We start from the raw sequence: 19,772 nt of genomic DNA, 5'->3' as shown, positions 1-19,772 counted from the left end.
CACACACACACACACACACACACACACACACACACACACACACACACACACACACACACACACACACACACACACACACACACTCCACCCGCAAATATTACTGGGCGTGGGTCAGTTGTTCGCAAGGTCAAAGTTTCTTACTGCATGCATCTTCCCGGAACACATCATGGAATTTATTTGCTGGGCTGCTAGAGGAATTTTGATTGAAACGTGAAATAAATATATTGGAGATTTATTGAAGGCAAATTCCACATGTAACAGACTTTTTGAACTGGGCAGAATCTGCACTGTGTTTCTGCTGTTTCCTCAGCCATGGATTAGACAACAAGACCACAGACATACCAACCTTCTGGGCCTTCATGTATTTAAACCTTCCTTTATTTTCCGTCTGTGTCAAAGTTACGGAGAGAAAGAAGTGCCGCTGATCGCCATGGCCATTCTGCGAGTGGTAAGTGATTACATTGTTCTTTCATTGATCAAAGTTTGCCACTGATCGTTGTGTGTGAAACGCAGAAATGGGTGTTTAATGCTTCCTCGTTGTTAAGGGGAAACCTTAGTTTGCTTAGTAAGCAAGCCGCTTACCATTATGAAAAAAATCTCCTTATTTATTGGAAACTGTACAATATTAAACATAAAGCCAGTCAGAAACAGGCTGCTTGACACATTGACCATCAGTGATCCATTTACATTGATCCTACATTCTCTCCACTCAAGTTCAACTTCAGATTAATTTTCATCTGACCGTACGTATACAATCGGATGAAACAGCACTTCTTTGGACCACGGCATTCACACATAAAGCATGCCTCACCCAGCAACATAATGATCACATACATGCATAAAAATATCATATTTAAATATATAATTATTCTGAAATAATTGACTCGGTTTCATTTATAAGAGACCCAAGGTTCCAGGATACTGTTCAACAATCTCACAGCCTGTGAGAAGAAGCTATTTCCCAGCCTGACCGTCCTGATTTTGATGCTTCTGCACCTCCTTCCTGATGGAAGTGGGTCAACGATACTCTGTGTTAGATGGTAGGGGTTTTTAATAATTCTTTGAGCTCTATTTAAGCAACACTCCCGGTGAATGTCAGATCATAATAACTCAGCTCTAGTGCTCTCCCAGGCAGTAGGGGCAATCAACCCACCAACCTGCACCCTTTCGGGGGAGGAATCCGGAGTGCTTGTGTGGAAGCCCATGTAGTCACAGCGAGAATGTGCAGATTCTGCACAGCTCCTGAGGTCGGGATTGAACCTGGGTCTCTGGCTCTGCAAGGCAGCAGCCCTGCCACTTGGGTCACCGTATCGGCCTCAATTCATTCTCCCTTTAGTCTCCCTCCGAAGGAAAGAGCTCTCGTTTTCCTGTTCTTTTTCGCATGATTGACGTCCCTCATCTGTGGTCTTATTCCAGCAAATCTCATCTCCATCCCCTCCCAAGCTTTGAAATCCACAGAGATGTGCCCAGCACTGCATGCACTGACAATGGCCACACCCGGATCTACAAGGTGCACTGCCGTTTCCATGCTGTTATACTCTCTTCCTCTGACTCTCAAGCCAATGTTCTTTTAACATTTCATTAACCTGTCCAGTCACTTTTTAAAATGGGCGCCTGCCTGCTTTCTGTTTGACACTATCTCCCTGTTCCCTTTGTTACACAATCTATTTAACCAGTGCAGAAGGCCCTCCAGATTTCTACTGGTCATTGGAATCACCTTACCTGGCCAGAAAACATGTGGGCTGGCACCAAACATTTGGTGTGCCTATTGTAAAAGATGAGAGCAAACTGAGCAAAATGTTTGATGAAAGACACATGATCAGAATTTATTCGCTTGAACATGTCCTGAAATGTGTTGTTTTGTGGCAGTGGCACAGTGCAGATCTTGGTATAAATTACATTTTAAAATAAATAAATAGTACCAAAAAAAATCAGAGAAAGTGAGGTGGTGCCTGTGGTTCATTGTCCACAGGCCATTAGAAATCAAATGCAGATATGTGCAGCCAGCAGAGTTCTAGACACACAAGAGAGTGCAGGCCCTGGTATCTGGAGCAAGAAACCATCTAGGCAACAACACCTCATATGCCACCTGGCTAGCCTACAGCTGAATGGTATCTAATTTATCTTCTTCCATACCCTTCTGCTCTTCCCCTCCCTCCTATGTTGTCCCATTTCTCACCCCCCTCCATTTCCATCTCTTCTTGACTTTGCTCCCATTCCCCATCACCCCTCTCTCCCTTCCTCCCCTCTCTCTGGCTCCATCTGGTCTCTCTTTATACCCTCAGTTCCCCTTCTCTTCTTATCAGATTCCTGCACTAGCAACCGAAACACCCACTCCCTCCTATCTGATTCATCTTCACCTGATCACCTGCCCTACCTAGAGAGGCAAAATAGTATTTTCTTGCCTTTCTCTCCCCTATTTTCTGGCCTCTGCCAATCTACTGCCTCTGTCCATCATGCTTTGCCTCTCCCTGGGTCATCAATCCCTGTCCTGCTCCACCCACCCTGTCCTCTTGACACCCGCTTCTCTCCTCTGCATCTCCAGTCTCAATGAAGAGATCTGGATCTAAATTCTTGTTCTCTGATACAGCTCGTCCTGCTGAGTGTTTTTAAGAACCTGCTGGAAGAACTCAGTAACAAGAATGGTTGATGCTTTAGGCTGGGACCCTTCACTGAGACCATGAAATTAGAATTTTGGTTTAGAGCAGAGGGTGGGCAGGATGAAGTAAAGAGAACTGAGCAGATCAGGCAGGGAAGGGAACCTATTGGCAAGTTGTTATCAGAGGTTCAATATGCTCCTTTAATGAGGGCCTGGGCTCAAACAGTGGCCAGAAGAGCCTGTAGGCCAGTTATCAAACTGCTCCGGATTCTTCCATGCTCTGTTTTCCGATCCACTATCCCCTTTCTCCAATCCTCAATCTTCCTGATTCTGTCTGCCTTTTCCTCCAGTTTCCCTGTCGACCAGTCTCCTGCACCTCTCTCCTCCAATCCCTCCCTCTCTTCTTCTCCATTCCCTTCTCCAACCTGTCCCCTTTCCCTCTCTTCACTGGTCTCTCCCTCCTGCCCTCTGGTCGCTTCCCCTCCTCCTTTGGTTTTGCCCCTCCCTCCTGCTGCCCCCAGTCCAATTCCCACCATGCTAATGTCGAGCATCTATTGACCAGTAGGAGGGTCTGTAGCCTCCAAAGCTTTAGTGTTTGAGCAGGTTTTGACCAGGTGAACCTTTGAGAAGTGGCAAAGGTTGACAGTCGTATTGGGTGGCAATAGCACAGTGAAGCACAGCCCAATATGACTCAAGCCGTAGTCATGGGCACCATCCTGTTCAGTGTTCACATTCCAGTCCAGGGATCATAATAAAATCAGCAGGCAGCTCCAGCAATTAGTTAAGAAGGCAAAGAGCATGTTAGTCTTTATTATGAAGAGCTCGGAGTTTAAGAACAGGGAGGTTTTGCTTCAGTTCCACAGGGTGTAGGTGAGGCCACACCTGGAATGCTGGTTTGGTCCCCTTACCTACAAACATTTAAACTTGGGACTGGAAAAATCAACTGTCTCAAGGAGATTGTGGTGATGGGAGGGTTGCCCTACCTAGAGAGGCCAAGTAGGTTGGGTCTGTATTCCTTAGACTAGAGTTTGGAAGAAACTCAAATATGAGATCCGCTTGCTAGGGGTGATGTGGAGATATGGGAGGATCGCAAACTGGAGGACATAGTCATGAAACCAGGGGCTGGTTATTTAAAATCAAAGTGGGTTGAAAAATCTTCTCTCAAGAGGCCAGTGTATTCGCTGCCCCTGAGGGTGGAGGAGGTCATACCATTGAAATACATTTAACATGGCTGGAAAATTATTGGTAAGATCAGGAAATTGAAAGGGGCCCTGGGGAGTTGAGGCCAGCATAGATGCTTGGGTCACCTTGAATGGCAGGGCAGGCTGAAGGGGATGAGTGGCCTCCTCCTGCTCCTGTTGCCTTGTGTGCTGGGAACCCCCTCAACCTTCTCTGTGAAATCCCCGTCGGTTCACCGAAATAGGGCCTGAGCTGTGCAGTGGCACTGGGAGAAGCCCCAAACATTTCTACCCACTCCTGTCACCAGGGTTGAGCTAAAGTTCCTGCATGTACACTTGCTTGTTGATTTTTTTCGTGTTTCAAGTTCAAGTTTATTATTATTTCACTGCTCCAGAGCTATTTCCCAGCCTGGCAGTGCTGATTTTGATGCTCCTGGTACCTCCTTCCTGATGGTTGTAGGTCAAAGGTACAGTGCAGTGGATGGAAAGGGTTTCTTTTACAATTAATTGAATCCTATTTAAGCAAACTCCCAGCGAATGTTGTCAATAGAGGAAAGGGAGACCCCAGTGATCTTTCTGGCCATTTTGATTATCCTCTGCAGGGACTTCCATTCTGATACCCTGCAGCAAACATACCCCTCAACTACCATACCCATTTAAACCATACCCCTCAACTACCATACTCCTCAACAACCATACTCCTCAACAACCATACTCCTCAACAACCATACCCTCAACTTCCATACCCATTTAAACCATACCCCTCAACTACCATACTCCTCAACAACCATACCCCTCAACAACCATACCCTCAATTACCATACCCATTTAAACCATACCCCTCAACTACCATACGCATTTAAACCTTACCCCTCAACTACCATACCCATTTAAAGTTGTTTTGCAATTCCTTGGTAGTGTGAACACAGACTCCTCTTACAATTTGTATAAGTACTCCGATATCTCCTAGAGACAGTATTGAAACAGGCCCTTTGGCCTGTAGGGACTGCAAGTTAAACATTACACACACAATTAAAAGAACACATCCACTCTTACTTCAGCACAATAAAACAGCATGTATTTTCTTCTTTTTTTTGAATATTTTATTTGTGATTTTCCAGACTTGGACTCAAAACAGTTTTCAGCATTGTCAATTATTACAAATCAGAACCGACTACAACTTATCCATATCTATTCGATACAAATTCCTCTGTTGAGTCCAAATTTATCTCCTCCCCTCCCACCCCCCCCCCCACCCCCCCCCCCTCCATTCCCTTGGCACATAAAACTTAACTAATCAAAAATAAACCACACAGGACATTAAAAGCACTTACAACAAAGGAGTAAATAAAATATCAGGGAGTTGTAGGTTTGTTGCGGCATGACGGCCTGAGTTCAGGCCGATTTCTTTTCCTGACTTTACCTGGCTGGACTGAGATGGATCGTACCCCCCCCCCCCACCCTTCCCAAGATTGAGGAAGAAGTGGGGAAGGCAGGGCAACGAGGTGTAGTAGTCCTCTTTACAACTGTGCTCCTGTGAAGTTTAAGTAGGGTTGCCAAATTTTTTGGAAAGTAACGTACCTTCCCCTTAAGTTATAAGTAATTTTATCCAGGGGAACACAGCCTTACATTTCCTTGCTCCACTGTGCAATACTCAGACAAGAGTAGGACTTCTAAGTAACTGCTATGCACTTCCTGGCCACTGCCAATGTGATCATTGCAAATTGAATTTGAAATTTTAAGTCTTATGTCCATCATGTTACCCAACAAAAACAGCTCCAAGTCTTGTGGGAATTCCTTACCTATAATTTTCCCTAGGACTTGGTCCAATTCCACCAAAAAGGGCCTCACCTTGGTACATATCCAGGTCTCAATGTTGCATCTAAAATATTGGTCAGATGGTTCTGGTTTAGATCTATTAATCTTTTGTGGGGTCAGATACAGCTGGTGTAAAAATTGTATTGCACCAGCCTGTACTGTGCATTTATGACCACAGTCATGCCGGTCCAACACAGGTTAGACCAGCACCACTCATCCAAAGTTATTCCGAAGTCCAGCTCCCATCTCTGCCTTGATTTATGAAGGCCTCATTTAGGTCTTTCCATTTGGAACAAAAAATACATTGCCAAGATGAACTTGCATGTGTTCCCCCTTTGAATCATAGTCTCTATGTCACTGCACTTTGGTAGGACCATGGTTGGACCTAATTTGTCCTGTAGAAAAGATCTTATCTGAAGGTAGCAGTGGAACGTCTTATTTGATAAATCATTACTTCTGCCTAAATTGTTCAAATGTCATTAGCTGCCCCTACTTGTACAGTCCTCTATGCACCTGACACCCTTTCGACACCAGGTGTCCAGGATCTTGTTACCCACAGTCAAAGGTATTAATCGATTTGGAGTCAGGAGTGTTTTTGAGGACAGCCCCACTTTTATTCCTAAATATTGGTTAATGTTGTTCCAAATACGAATAATTTGTTTCGAGATGGGGCTGTCTGTTTTTCTGGATAGCAATTTGGCATCCCATTTATAAATAAAATCCTCTACCACCTTCTCGTCCACCAAGTGCAGATCAATTTGTGCCCAGGATGGCATCTCCCCTCCCTTGAAGAGTGAGGAGATATATCTTGACTGGACTGCCCAATAGCACTTTTTGAAGTCTGGCATTCGTAGTACACCCAGACTGTAATCCCAGGTTAATTTCTCCATTGAGACCCTGGCTACTTTTCCATTCCATAAGAATGCTCTCAAGCATGAGAGCAGATTTTGGAAAAAACCCTGGGGTAATGCCATGGGCAGTGTCTGGAAGAGATACTGAATTCTTGCCAACACATTCATTTTAATACAGTTGACCTTGCCCACCAGCATTATAGGCAAGAGACATCCACCTGTTAGGATCCTTCTCAAATTTTCCCAGCAAGGTGGTATAATTTAACTTGTACAAATTATTTAGATTATTATCTATTCTCACTCCTAAGTATTTGATCCCATTTTGCAGCCACTTTAGATAGCAATTCTCTTGACATTGACTATAGCCCCCACCCCCATAAGTAGCATGATTTCGCTCTTGTCCCAACTGATCTTATACCTGGAGTCCTTCCCATAGTTCTCCAGGGTAGAGCACAGTTTGGACATCAATTTTACTGGGTCTGTCAGATATATTAACACATCATCAGCAAATAGGTTGATTTTATGTCCTTCCTGGCCTACTTTAAAGCCCTTAATGTCTGGATCCTGATGAATTACCTTAGCCAAAAGTTCCATAGCCATACAAACAGAGCTGGAGATAGTGGACACCACTGTCTACTGGATCTTGTCAGTGAGAAGGCTGGGGAAATTTTTCTGTTGCTCACGACTTTCACTTTGGGTGCTTGATTTAGTGCCCATATCCAATTGATAAAAGTTGACCTTAACCCCAATTTCTCCAGCACTTTAAATAAAAAGTCCCACTCTAGTCTGACAAATGCATTCTCTGCATCCAGAGCAATAGTCAAACCACTCTCATTTCTAGTTTCTGCCAGGTGTATTATCCTCAAAAGTTAATTTTGAGGATAATCCTCAAAATTATAAAAGTTAATCCTCAAAAGTTAATAACTCAAAAGTTAAAAGTTTTTGGTACAAAGCTCGCTTGATCTTTATTTATTGGCTTTAGAAAATATTTCACCAACCTATTTGCCAGGAATTTGGCTATCATCTTATTATCCGTATTTAATAGAAATAGGTGTATAAGAAGGTGGCAACAGTGGATCATTGACTTTCTTTAATTGCTGTTGAGAAAGATTCCGGAAGTGTATGAGTCTCCATTGCATGACCTACCACCTCTATATAGAGAGCTATCAGTAAATCTTTGAATTCCTTGTAGAATGCAGGTGGAAACCCATCCTCCCCATGGAGTCTTGTTAGTTTGTAACAAGTTCAATGTTTTCTCTATCTTATCTTCTGTGAAGGAACCGTCTAGGCCTTCCTGTTCTTCTGAGTCCAAATTTGGCAACTTTATCTTAGACAAGAATTCGCCAATTTTGTCCGTCCTCCCCGCCAATTCTGATTTATATAATTCCTCATAATATTTCTGGAAGGTATAATTTCCTTTGGTTTATAGGAGTCCATATCCTTCCCAGTTTGTTCTTGAGGCCTGCTCCATCCTCAACTGCCAAGTGAGGACTTTATGGAGTCTCTCACCCAATTCATAGTATTTTTGCTTTGATCATAATGTGGCCTATCCCAAGATCGTATTATATGGCGAGCTCTCCACTGGCCACCGTGACAGAGGTGCACCAAAGAAAAGGTACAAGGACTGCCTAAAGAAATCTCTTGGTGCCTGCCACATTGACCACCGCCAGTGGGCTGATAACGCCTCAAACCGTGCATCTTGGCGCCTCACAGTTTGGCGGGCAGCAGCCTCCTTTGAAGAAGACCGCAGAGCCCACCTCACTGACAAAAGGCAAAGGAGGAAAAACCCAACACCCAACCCCAACCAACCAATTTTCCCTTGCAACCGCTGCAATCGTGTCTGCCTGTCCCGCATCGGACTGGTCAGCCACAAACGAGCCTGCAGCTGACGTGGACTTTTTACCCCCTCCATAAATCTTCGTCCGCGAAGCCAAGCCAAAGAATGTGGCCTTTTCCATACTGTACATTTGAAGCATGTTGTATTTCATTTGTAATAGCCCTATATTGGACGTCTGAGCCTGATTTTTGAAAGTCCTTCCAGATGAGCAATTCTTGCTCTAATTCACCCACCTTCTTTCCTTCCTGTTGTAGTGTATCCAATTATGTTACCCCTCAAATATGCTTTGAGAGTGTCCCTTAGAAGGAAAGAAGGTGTAGAGGTACAGTTGGCCTTGCAGAACATGAATATCTACATTCTTATAAAACTACTAAACTTCGGTTTCTTTAACAGCAAAGCATTAAGACGCCATCTGTAAACTGTTTGGAATTTCAATCATTATTATCAAGGGTGAGTGATCTGAGAGAAGATTCACCTTGTACCTAGCTTCCATGATCCTATCCTCTATGTGGGCTAATGCTAAGAAAAAAATCCATTCGAGAGTAGGAGTCATGCTGCCTTGAGTAGAAGGAATAATTCCTCTTCCTCGGATGCTTCCGCCTTCATATATTGATCAAATTCTGCTCTTCCATACCATCAATGGCAGATCTTGCCGCCTTTGTTTTTGCTATTTTCTTTGTTGACTTGTCCAATCTCAGGAAAATATCCTGCTTAAAGTCCAGGATTCAGAATATATCTGGCAGTGCACCAATACAAATCTACCTGCTTTATCTGTAGTCACACTCTCACTGGAACACTCTTGTTACAAGCCCAAAGGTCCCAAAGAACCAGCAGCAATAGATATTCACCAAGACAAATGGTTACTTAAACAAAAGTTGCTTTTAATTATCTTTAAAAATGAAAACAGGATCATACTTTAACTTATCACTATTAACTAACCTAACATAACCCCCTTCTAATTCTAAGCACACGTGTATGTAATGTGTGTGTAAGTTTTGAAGAGTTATTTGATCACCGTCCAATCTCACTTCTTATTCCTCCAAGTTCACTGGTTGCAGGCAATTCTTATAATGTGCACAGAATTTAACATTTATAAAGTTCACCAGGCTTTGGTGCTTGAAAGATAAATTGTTACTGCTCAGGAAGGTTCTTGTCCGTTTTCAGAGAGAGATTTGTTCCTGGAGACAAATTGATCCTTTTTAATCAGCCACATCAGTGACTTGCCAAAGAAACTTGCCCCATCTCGGTTTTCCAGATGATAACCTCTTTCAGGACACCACAGAGTTTATTTTTGTTTCTATTATTTCAAATGAAACATTAGGCAACCAGTCCTCCCCTCTTGCATGAACCACAACGGCTTTGACCAGGCTGAACTAAGCACTCACAACCCGTCTTCCAAATACAGTTTTCCACAAGCTTTCCAGCTTGTCCTGTTCCAGTCCCAGATGCTACTGCTGGACTGGGAAACTGCAGAACTGAAAACTTTCTCTCTCTCTTAGAGAAAAAGCTGCTCAACTCTCTCTGCTTGCAAAATCCACATGACCCTCTTAGAACAGCAAGCTGCACTCCCAGACAGCCTGCGGCTCCGAACTACTCCTCTGATCTCTTTCATCAGTTGCTTTTCAAAACAACAATCCATTAGTGAAATCTCTTGGGCACTCCCCAAAGTTTTTTCAAAGGTATCCAGGTGCTGCCCTGTCTGGCTTGAGCAGAGCTCCAGTATTTTAAATAAGATCTCTTGTAAAGTGTTTGTATGTGACCTACACTAAAAAACCTGCCCCAATTTATCTCCCCAAAACATATCTATATACAATACAAACACAACATAATCTGCCACACTCTTCCCTATCAGAATTGCTACCTCCCTTGCCTTTAAACTGAACGAGGAGGCCATTACCTGGCCCACCCATCCTCTTTTTAACCTCCGATGTTCTCGTCTCATTCTGTCAAGTGTGTTTCCTGAAGGAAGGCCAGGTCTGCTCCAATTTTCTTAATGTGTGCCAAGACCCCTTTTCTCTTGACGGTTCAATTTAGACCATTGACATTAAAGCTAACACACTTTATGCTCTTAGTCATTGCCCCTAGGATTGTCAGTAGCATACTCTTTCTGCATCTTTGTCACCCCAAGTTCCCATCCCATCCCACTGAACATCCTTGGCCATCTGTCTTAGACCCATGACCAACCTTGAGAGAAAAAAAAACAAGGACTCAGAAGTTCAATTAAGGGAACATAAAAAAGACACAACATTGATAAGAACTATAATAAAACAATCAGCTAACCCCAGATCCATACTCCATCTCTCACCCTACCTTAGTTTGTCACCACCCCCTCAATATAATAGGTATTGCACTTCGCATCCATGTCCCTCCCCTCCTCTCCCCCCTAAGCATCCCAGATCTCATATTTTCCCCCATATCATTTCATATGTATACTTTATCCCCCTTTCCATAAACCTAGTAGTAACACTTAATTGTGCCAAATTACTATTATAATTTGTGGCGGTACACCACAGCCTACTGCAGGGGGCAACCTCTGTACCTGCAGGAGTGTAAGGGGACAGGACAACACCTGGCCAGCTGTCAATCAGTCGGCCTGAATGAATCAAGCCCCAACCAGTCGGGTGTCAATCACCCTCCGGGATATAAGCCTGCGCTGGCCTCCCGAGGCCTCACTCAGAGTTGCTGCAGCCACAGCCACCCTGGCTCTGTGGAAGTCTTTGTGGATTAAAGCCTGTTGTACAGTCTTTATCTTTGTGTGTGTCTGATTCTGACAAACAGTGTACCATACCATTTACAGCAAATACTTACATTGCCACAGTTTATTCCCCATTTTTACTTTTCTTCTCCCCACCACCATCCCCCGCTCCCCCACCCCGAGCATTAGTAGCTCCTTGGCGAATTGCTGAGCCTTTCCCAGCTCAGTTTAAAAACTTCCTTTTCCCCCTGGCATTACTGCTTTCAGGATGGCTGGGTATCTTAGCACAATCATAACCTTTTTGCTTTACCAGCCTTTTGACTGGTTCAGATTCTTCCCTGGATTTTAAGAGTGTTGGGCTAATATCGGGTTAAAAAAAGACTTTAAGCCCTTCAATCTCCATCAGGCCTTCCTTCTTTATCATGCTGGCTGCCGCCGCTCTTAGAATTTTCTTCCTGTCTTTGTTTCGCAGTAGTTTTGCCAAGACTGGGCAGGGTTTCTCCCTAGGATTTGCATTCGGAAGGGGAGATCGGTGTGCCCTCTCTATTTCTATCCTTTCACCCAGCATGTCCTTGCCCAATATTGCAGGGAACCAGCTCTGAAAAAAGTTCACTGGATTTCTCCCCTCAGTGTCCTCTTTTAGTCCCACTGTCTTTATATTGTTTATTTGACTGAAGTTCTCTAAGGAATCCAGTTTACTCCAGATGTGCTCCCTCTCACTCATCAGCACATCTAGCTTCCCCTCTATTCTGTTTATCTTGTCCTTGCTTGCCCCCACTCTGTCCTCAGCTTCATTCATCCTCCCCATTAAGCCTGAGAGGGCACGTTCCATTTAATCTAATTTATCCCCCATGGTCTGGGCTCTATTACCTACTGTTTGGAATAGTCTATCTTCCATGAGGCCCAATGCCTGCATCACGTCCCGCAGAGATGGCTCCGAGCCCCCACTTGCTTTGTGTCATGGGTAAGTCTCTGCTAGGCCTCCTTGCCTCACGGAGTTTTCATCCACTATTGCCGCTGCTGCCCCTGTCGCCATCGGGGTCCTCACCCTCACTGACCTCATCGCCCTGTCTGACCAAACACTGGACTCCCTTGACCTCATTGGGCCCCAACTTGGCTCTTTAGCTGCGCATCCCAGCCCCTTCGCCTCGCAACCACCGCACTCATTGCCTGTGACTTGAGAATCGTGCACAGCATGAACTCTCCTGACCTGGCATTCTCGCTGCAGGGCGTGGGGGTGGGGGGGGTCCACCGATCCTCTCCCTCTCCCCAGTACATTTCACTGGGCTTTTGCCAGCCAGTGGTTGATTCGAGGCAACGTTGCCTCCTTGGTCGTGACTCTCCTGTCGGGTGGGCTGCTCAACCTGGGTGCCGAATTCACTAGCAGGCCTCAAAGCAGCCCCACCATTTTTGTCCCCATGAGGCACTTCAATCTGCTCTGGAGATTTTGAGATTGACTCCTTGCCATTCATACTTGCAGATTTACTTTTTTTGTTATTCTGCTTGTATCTTCAAAATCACTTGTAAGTATTTTGACTACTTTTTAAATCTTTTTTCTTGGTTTATTTTCATATACTTCTGGGATCTGCAGGTTCTTGCTTCCAATTGTTCTCCCTGCATCACGTGACCTCCCAGCCCCTTTCTTCATCCCAGCAAACATCTCTCATCTTACCCCCTGCCCTTTTCCATTGGCTTTCCACCATGCAGGTGACTGTGATACTCCTATTCTCTGCATGTGATCCTACGCACATGTATGGACCACTACACTGTTCGTGCTCCCCGTTCCAGCCCGTGCATATGCGCTACCTCTGTTGTGCGACCCCCCCCCATAGATACGTTTCCAACACTGACCAGCTCTACTCTGGTCCCACATGAGTACACGTCTGCGACAGCCGACCCTCGGCCCCCCATGCCATGCAAGGAGGCGACTGACTGGATCTGTCCTGCTATGTAATGGTCTGGAGGGCTGACATTCTGGCCCAATTTAGTCCAGTACAGCAAAGCAGGCGGTGGGTGATCTGACTGGCAGGGGCCCAGCCATCTCTTCAATGTGGTAATAATGAAGAAAGCAGCTTTCCATTCCACCAGATCACAAAAATTTTCAGGTGGCATTGTATGGCCTTGTAAGGGCTGTCATAAATAGGTTGGAGTGGCTGGTGAACAGTATCATGTCAAACAAACATGTGTGCAATGTTGAATATCATTCTACACATACACTGATGTTGAGATCTACCGGGACCAATGCCTGAAGAGGGCGCACAAAATTAGTGAACCGGTGCGGACTCGAAAGACCAACATGGCCTGTTTCCGCTCCGTAAATGGTTATATGGTTATATGGAAGCATGTCGTGTAGGTGTTGGTCTGATGTGTACAGAGAAGAAATAGGTTCCTTCTCTCCACTCTTCCCTCCATCAATGCCATCTGCTCTCTCTTTGCACTATCATTCTAACCCCCTCTTCGTATCAGATTCCAGACAGCCTTTGTCTTCTAATTACCCGTTCCATCCTACGGCGCATCTTCCTCCACCTCACCACATGTCCTATCCAGGAAGGCTGTCGGTTTTTCTTTCCTGTCTCTCCCTTTGTCTGACATCTGCCAATCTAGGTGTCTGTCCATCACCTTTCACCTCTGGCTGGCCCCGACCTGGTTCACCAATCCCACACGACCCCTGTCCCACCACTGTTTGCGCTGGTTTTTCTTCCTCATTTAACCAGCTTCAATAAAGGGCTTTGTCTCGAAACATCGACCACAGATGTTGTTCGACCTGCTGAGTTCCTCCAGCAGATCGGGTTTTGATTTCAAAGTCCAACGTCTGTGGTCTCTTGTGTTCCTCCATAACGTGGGATCTGAGTGGTCAAGTGAGACAGGTGCATCTGTAACGTGAGATCCGATAGGAGGCGATTCAAGCAGTGTGAGGCACCCGTGTCCATGGGAGAGATGAGTGATGCTCCACTGTTACGCACACCACTGGTGCATGTCTGTCAGAATGCAAGGCATGAACACCAGGCAACTTAGAATGAAACCTGAGCAGAAAATGCCAGAAAGCTTCAACGAGCCAGGCAATATCTGTGAAGAGAGAAACAGAGTAATGTCTTGGGTTGACCCAAAACATTACCTCTATTTCTCTCTTCACAGATACTGTCTGTCCTGCTGAGTGATCCTGCATTTTCTGATTTTCTTACTTGGACTCGGCAGCCCCCCACCCCCCCCACCCCAGGGACCATCCTCCTTCATCATCATTTAGGGCGGCACGGTTAGCGCAATGCTATTACTGCACCAGAGACCTGGGTTCAAACCTGCCACCATCTCCGGATGCTCTGGTTTCCTCCCACCTTCTAAAGACCTGCCGGGTTAAGTTAATGGGTCACCTCGGTGTATTTTGTTGGGGGGGGGGGGGGCACGGGCTCCTGGCCAGGAATGAAACACATAAGGCTCCAGATGCTGTGATTGTAGTAAAAACACAGACTTGCTGGAAGAACTCAGCCGGTCGTGCAGTGTCCAAAGAAGTTGAAGATACATTACCGATGTTTTGGGCCTGAGCCCTTTGTGGCCCAGAATGGCCTGCTACATCTCTAAATTAAATGAAGTTAAATCTGGATAATAGTGCTGACTGTTGCTACTCTTGACCCCTGTCTCAGCCAACTCTGGGAAGTGGAGTGACCTGATCATGTGTGATAAACCGCAGGAGGGTGATGGGTTTGTGAAGGGGGGGGGTGGCTGGTATGGTTGGGGGGTGGTATTAGTGTAATCTCTAGGGTTAATTCTAGGCATGTGCTTTACACCAGCCGGCTCATGCTGGGCATTTAATCGGTCAGCTCTGTCCCGCAGAGCTAGTCTGTGAACCAGGCAGCACATAAACATCGGGCTGTGTTTGCAGGGTGATCACGTGTGGCTACAAACCAAAGGCAGGGGTGAGTTCAGCGTGCCCATTGGAGCAAAGGTGAAGAAGACCGACTCTGGAAAGGTTTTGCTGCTGGATGATGATGGCAAGGTCAGTGACTCTCCCCACATACACTTGGATTGCTGCCGTCTCTTCACCAGGACCTCCCATCTCATCTGCTTTGAATAAATGAGTTTGTCATCATGTACAGTGTGCAGATTAAGTTAAAGACTTACTTGCTGCAGCTTCCCAGCTACATGAAACACACTGACAACTTCCGTATAATTAACATGCAAGATGTATGATGAGATATTAATAAATGTAAAAGGAAGAGGAACTAAATAATAAATATTCACAGTTGGCCGGTAGTGTGGAAAAATATGTTGCGTTAGCAGAATGTAGAACAATACAGGCCCTTCAGCCCACAATATTGTGCTGACCCATGTAAACGTACTCCACAACAATCTAACCCTTCTCCACCTCACACCCATAGCCCTCTATTTTTCTGATATTCATGTGCCGGTCTAAGAGGTTTTTGAATATCCCTATTGTACCAGCCTCCACCACCACCGCAGGCAATGCATTCCAGGCATGCACTCTCTCAGTAAAAACTCACCTCTGACATCTCCCCTAAACTATTTTCCACTCATCTTAAACAGGTGTGCTCTGGTATTTGCTCTAATCATCCCAGGGAAACGGTGCTGGCTTTCCACCCTGTCTGAAGTCCTCTATTAATTCACCTCTCATCCTTTGTCACTCCAAAGAGAAAAACCCCAGCTCTGTCAACCTTGTTTGATGTGACGTGTTCTCCAATCCAGGCAACATCTTGGTGGGGCTCTTCTGCAGTAGTCAAGGCCCATTGTCACCTGGTAGCCTTCATTGAAGATTGCTTCAAGTCATCAGTTGTCCCAATTCCCAGAGTCCTCACCCTCCAGTTGTCTTACCACCAACCCCTCTGCCCCTTCATCTGCTCAGTCTAAGCCCTCCAAGTCCCCTTTCCCACCCCCCCCTCATCGCCACAGACGCAGGTTCCTCTCAAAGCGTCGACTGCCCCCTCTGCCTCCACAGGTGCTGCTTGGCTACTGGACTTCCTCCAGCAGCTTGTCCTCTTGCTCCTAACTCCTGGCCAGCCCTGATTCCTCTCCCCAGCAGAAATCTCTCAATCTGAGACTCTCTGTTTCCAAGGCCATCAGACTCCCCTTCATCACCTCCCCAACCCTAATCTGAGACCGGGTAACACATCACAACAACAAATATGCAAGGTAATAGAGTGAAAAAGTCATTTCTCGGGTTGGGCTTTGTGTGTACTGTGTGTGTATGACAGGAACATGGTCCTTTCTGACTGATGAGCATTCTGCTGAAGTATCTGTGGTGCTGTGCTGTGCTGGGACAGTGACTCAGCAGGCTCTGTTTTTGGTTTCAGGAAGTGTGGATCAGCTTGAGTGACAGAGATAAGGTGGAGCCCATGCACCCATCCTCAGTGAGAAGAACAGATGACATGATTCAAATTGAGGACCTGAAAGAAGCCGGGATGCTACGCAACCTTCACATCCGCTATCGGGACAACGTCATTTATGTAAGGCATCTGCTGATGGCACAGAGAGTGTGGCAGTTAACGCGAGGCCGCTAGGCTCATTGTATCCATGACGGTGAAAAATGCTCCCCACCCACCACCCCCTCCCTAGCCTAATCCCATCTGCAGCAGGCTAGCCATGCATCATCACATCCTAACCTTAACTGGATGCCACCTTCTCTGGGAATCAGCCCCAGCCCCTGCCCTGTCAGGGCCATAGCTTCTTCAGCCCCCGAGTGAGGTTGTGACCACCATGATGGGGTCCTTCATGGGGCTGACTGCGTGGTGCCAGATCACATCTTCATACAGAGCTCAGGGTGATCCCTTTAATCAGGGCCTCTACGTTCTGGCACTTTCTGTGGTTGGGACTTCGCCTGAGCATTTCTGAATTTACAGCAGATCCACCGGCATCAGGCAAAAAGGAAGGATCAAAGGGAATATGGGACAAGGAGCAACCAAATCACAGAACCTTGGTCTCTCCAAATACTGGTGCAGGGTGGGGGAGGGGGTGTGTGAATGGGAGATGGGTGAGCAGAGCCATTTTTGATTCTGGAGCCAGGAATGTGAGACCAAGGAGGAATGCAACTGTTAAAGGATTTAATCGTTGAGAAACCTAGGAGATAAAAGGGTGGAGAGGGGTGTGAGCAGGGTGAGTGGTGAAGAGATTTGGTCTCGGGCTGGGATTGGGCCCACAGATGATGGAATGCGATGATGATCCTGGGAACTGTTGGAGGGTGAAGAATGAGGTGAATGGGAGGAGTTGGGACAGAGTGTGGTGATGTCACTGAGGTGATCGCGGGTGATCGGGTGTCAGGGAAGCTCAGTGTCATGAGTTTCCCACACCTTATTACATTGATGGACCGGCCTGTGGTGCTTTTGCATCATAGGCAGGTCTTGTGAGAGGCAAGTATGTCACAGGCAGTTCCTGCAACAGGCATCGGTCACAGGCAACTCCTTTTTATGGGTGAGTTCATCATGGGCTGTCTCAAGTGATGGGAGATTCCTATCAACAGCTCATGGATTTGCCTTTTCATTGATTTACATTTGCTGCAGTTATGGCACAGTCGACTCCTCTTACAGGCGTGTCAGCCACAGGCGACTCCCGTACAGGCGTGTCAGTCACAGGCGACTCCTGTTACGGACAAGTTGGTCACCAGCGACTCCTGTTACAGGTGAGTCAGTCACAGGAGACTCATGTTTCAGACAAGTTGTTTACAGGCGAGTCAGTCACAGGCAACTCCTGTTACAGGCCAGTGAGTCACAGGTGACTCTTGTTACAGGAGAATCGGTCAAGGAGACTCCTGTTACAGTCAAGTTGGTCCGAGGTGACTCCTGTTACAGGTGAGTTGGTCACAGGCAATTCGGTACAGGCAACTCCTGTAACAGGCGAGTCAGTCTGTTATGAGCCCAGAGGTCCCAAAAACCTAGCAGCAATAGATATTCACCACGACAAATGGTTACTTAAACAAAAGTTGCTTTTATTTATCTTTAAGCATTAAAACTGAATCACACTTTAACTTATCATTATTGATTTAACTAACCTAACTTAACCCATTTCCAATTTTAAGCGCACGTGTATGTAATGTGTGTGTAAGTTCAGAAAAGTTTTTTGGTTCACAGTCCAATCTCACTTCTTATTCCTCCAAGTTCACTGGTTGCAGGCAATTCTTATACTGTGCACAGAATTTAACATTTATAAAGTTCACCAGGCTTTGGTGCTTGAAAGATAAATGGTTACTACTCAGGAAGGTTCTTGTCAGTTTTTAGAAAGAGATTTGTTGTTCCAAGACACAAACTGATTCTTTTTAATCAGCCATGTCAGTGACTTGCCGAAGAAACTTGCCCCATCAGGGTTCTCCAGATGATAACCTCTTTCTTTCAGGTCACCACAGAGTTCCTTTTTATTTCTATTATTTCAAGTGAAACATTAGGCAGCCAGTTCTCTCCTCTTGTATGAACCACGAGGGGTTTGACCAGGCTGAACTAAGCAGTCACAACCTGTCTTCAAAATGGGGTTTTTCCACAAGCTTTCCAGCTTGTCCTGTTCCAGTCCCAGATGCTACTGCTGGACTGGGAAACTACAGAACTGAAAACTTTCTCTCTCTCTTAGAGAGAAAGCTGCTCAACTCTCTCTGCTTGCAAAATCCACATGACCCTCTTAGAACAGCAAGCTGCACTCCCAGACAGCCTGCGGCTCCGAACTACTCCTCTGATCTCTTTCATCAGTTGCTTTTCAAAACAACAATCCATTAGTGAAATCTCTTGGGCACTCCCCAATGAAAAAAACCTGCCCCAATTTATCTCCCAAAAACATATCAATATACAATACAAACACAACATAATCTGTCACAAGTCACAGACGATTCGGTCACAGGCAACTCCTGTTACAGACAAGTTGGTCACAGGCAACTCCTGTTACAGGTGAGTTGGCTGCAGGCAGTTTAGTCACAGGCGATTCGTGAGTTGGTCACAGGCAGTTTAGACACAGACGACTCCTATTACAGGTGAGTTGGTCACAGGCAGTTTAGCCACAGGCAGCTCCTGTTACAGGTGAGTTGGTAACAGGCGGCTCCTGTTACAGATGAGTTGGCCACAGGCAGTTTAGTCACAGGCGATTCGTGAGTTGGTCACAGGCAGTTTAGACACAGACAACTCCTATTACAGGTGAGTTGGTCACAGGCAGTTTAGCCATAGGCAGCTCCTGTTACAGGTGAGTTGGTCACAGGCAGCTCCTGTTCCACACAAGTTCGTCATGGACGGCCCCTGTCCCAGCCACCTCCTGTGGTGGAGAATGCCTTTTGTGGGTGTGTTCACTATGGGCTGTCTCCGGTGATGGGGAGGTTCCTGCCATTGTTAACATTGCCTGTGTCAGTATTGCAGCGAGGAGCCTCACTGCTGGTGGTGAGGATGAGCTAGACTAAGTGAGGGGTTCAATGTTCTCATGCCTTTGTCATATACAGACCTACACTGGCTCCATCCTGGTGGCTCTGAATCCCTACCAGCAGCTCCCCATCTACACCTCAGAGCAAATAATCCTGTACACCAACAGACGGATTGGAGAGCTGCCGCCACACATCTTCGCCATCGCTGATAACTGCTACTTCAATATGAGGAAGGCCAACAGGGACCAGAGCTGCATCATCAGGTGAATGGCGGGCAGAGGGATGGGCCTCAGCTGGCCATGGCTCCACTTCCTCTGGGCCAGGCTTGGACCTGCAGTCTCTGCTCCTATCCTGATAGGATATAGGTGCCAGACGCAGCAGGACAAAGGTCCTGCTCCTGTGCTGCGTCTTTCTGTGGAAATGCAGCCAGGAATTGGTGAGGGAGGCAAATTCAGGGGC

At 46.1% G+C, this 19,772-nt stretch overlaps 1 protein-coding gene across 1 annotated transcript in view; it reads left to right on the top strand.

The window, feature by feature from the left end:
* The first annotated feature begins 325 nt into the window (after nucleotides 1–325).
* LOC138742261 (unconventional myosin-VIIa-like) overlaps nucleotides 326–19,772 on the top strand; it is a 187,835-nt gene continuing 168,388 nt past the window's right edge. The window contains exons 1-4 of the mRNA XM_069896399.1: nucleotides 326–448; nucleotides 14,856–14,969; nucleotides 16,282–16,434; nucleotides 19,392–19,576. Coding sequence (XP_069752500.1) covers nucleotides 431–448; nucleotides 14,856–14,969; nucleotides 16,282–16,434; nucleotides 19,392–19,576 — 470 coding nt within the window. The 5' untranslated portion in view covers nucleotides 326–430. The remainder of the gene's footprint in view (nucleotides 449–14,855; nucleotides 14,970–16,281; nucleotides 16,435–19,391; nucleotides 19,577–19,772) is intronic.

Source organism: Narcine bancroftii, chromosome 9 (genome assembly GCF_036971445.1).
Source record: "Narcine bancroftii isolate sNarBan1 chromosome 9, sNarBan1.hap1, whole genome shotgun sequence".
Taxonomy (NCBI): domain Eukaryota; kingdom Metazoa; phylum Chordata; class Chondrichthyes; order Torpediniformes; family Narcinidae; genus Narcine; species Narcine bancroftii.
This window is presented reverse-complemented; position numbering and strand designations above follow the sequence as displayed.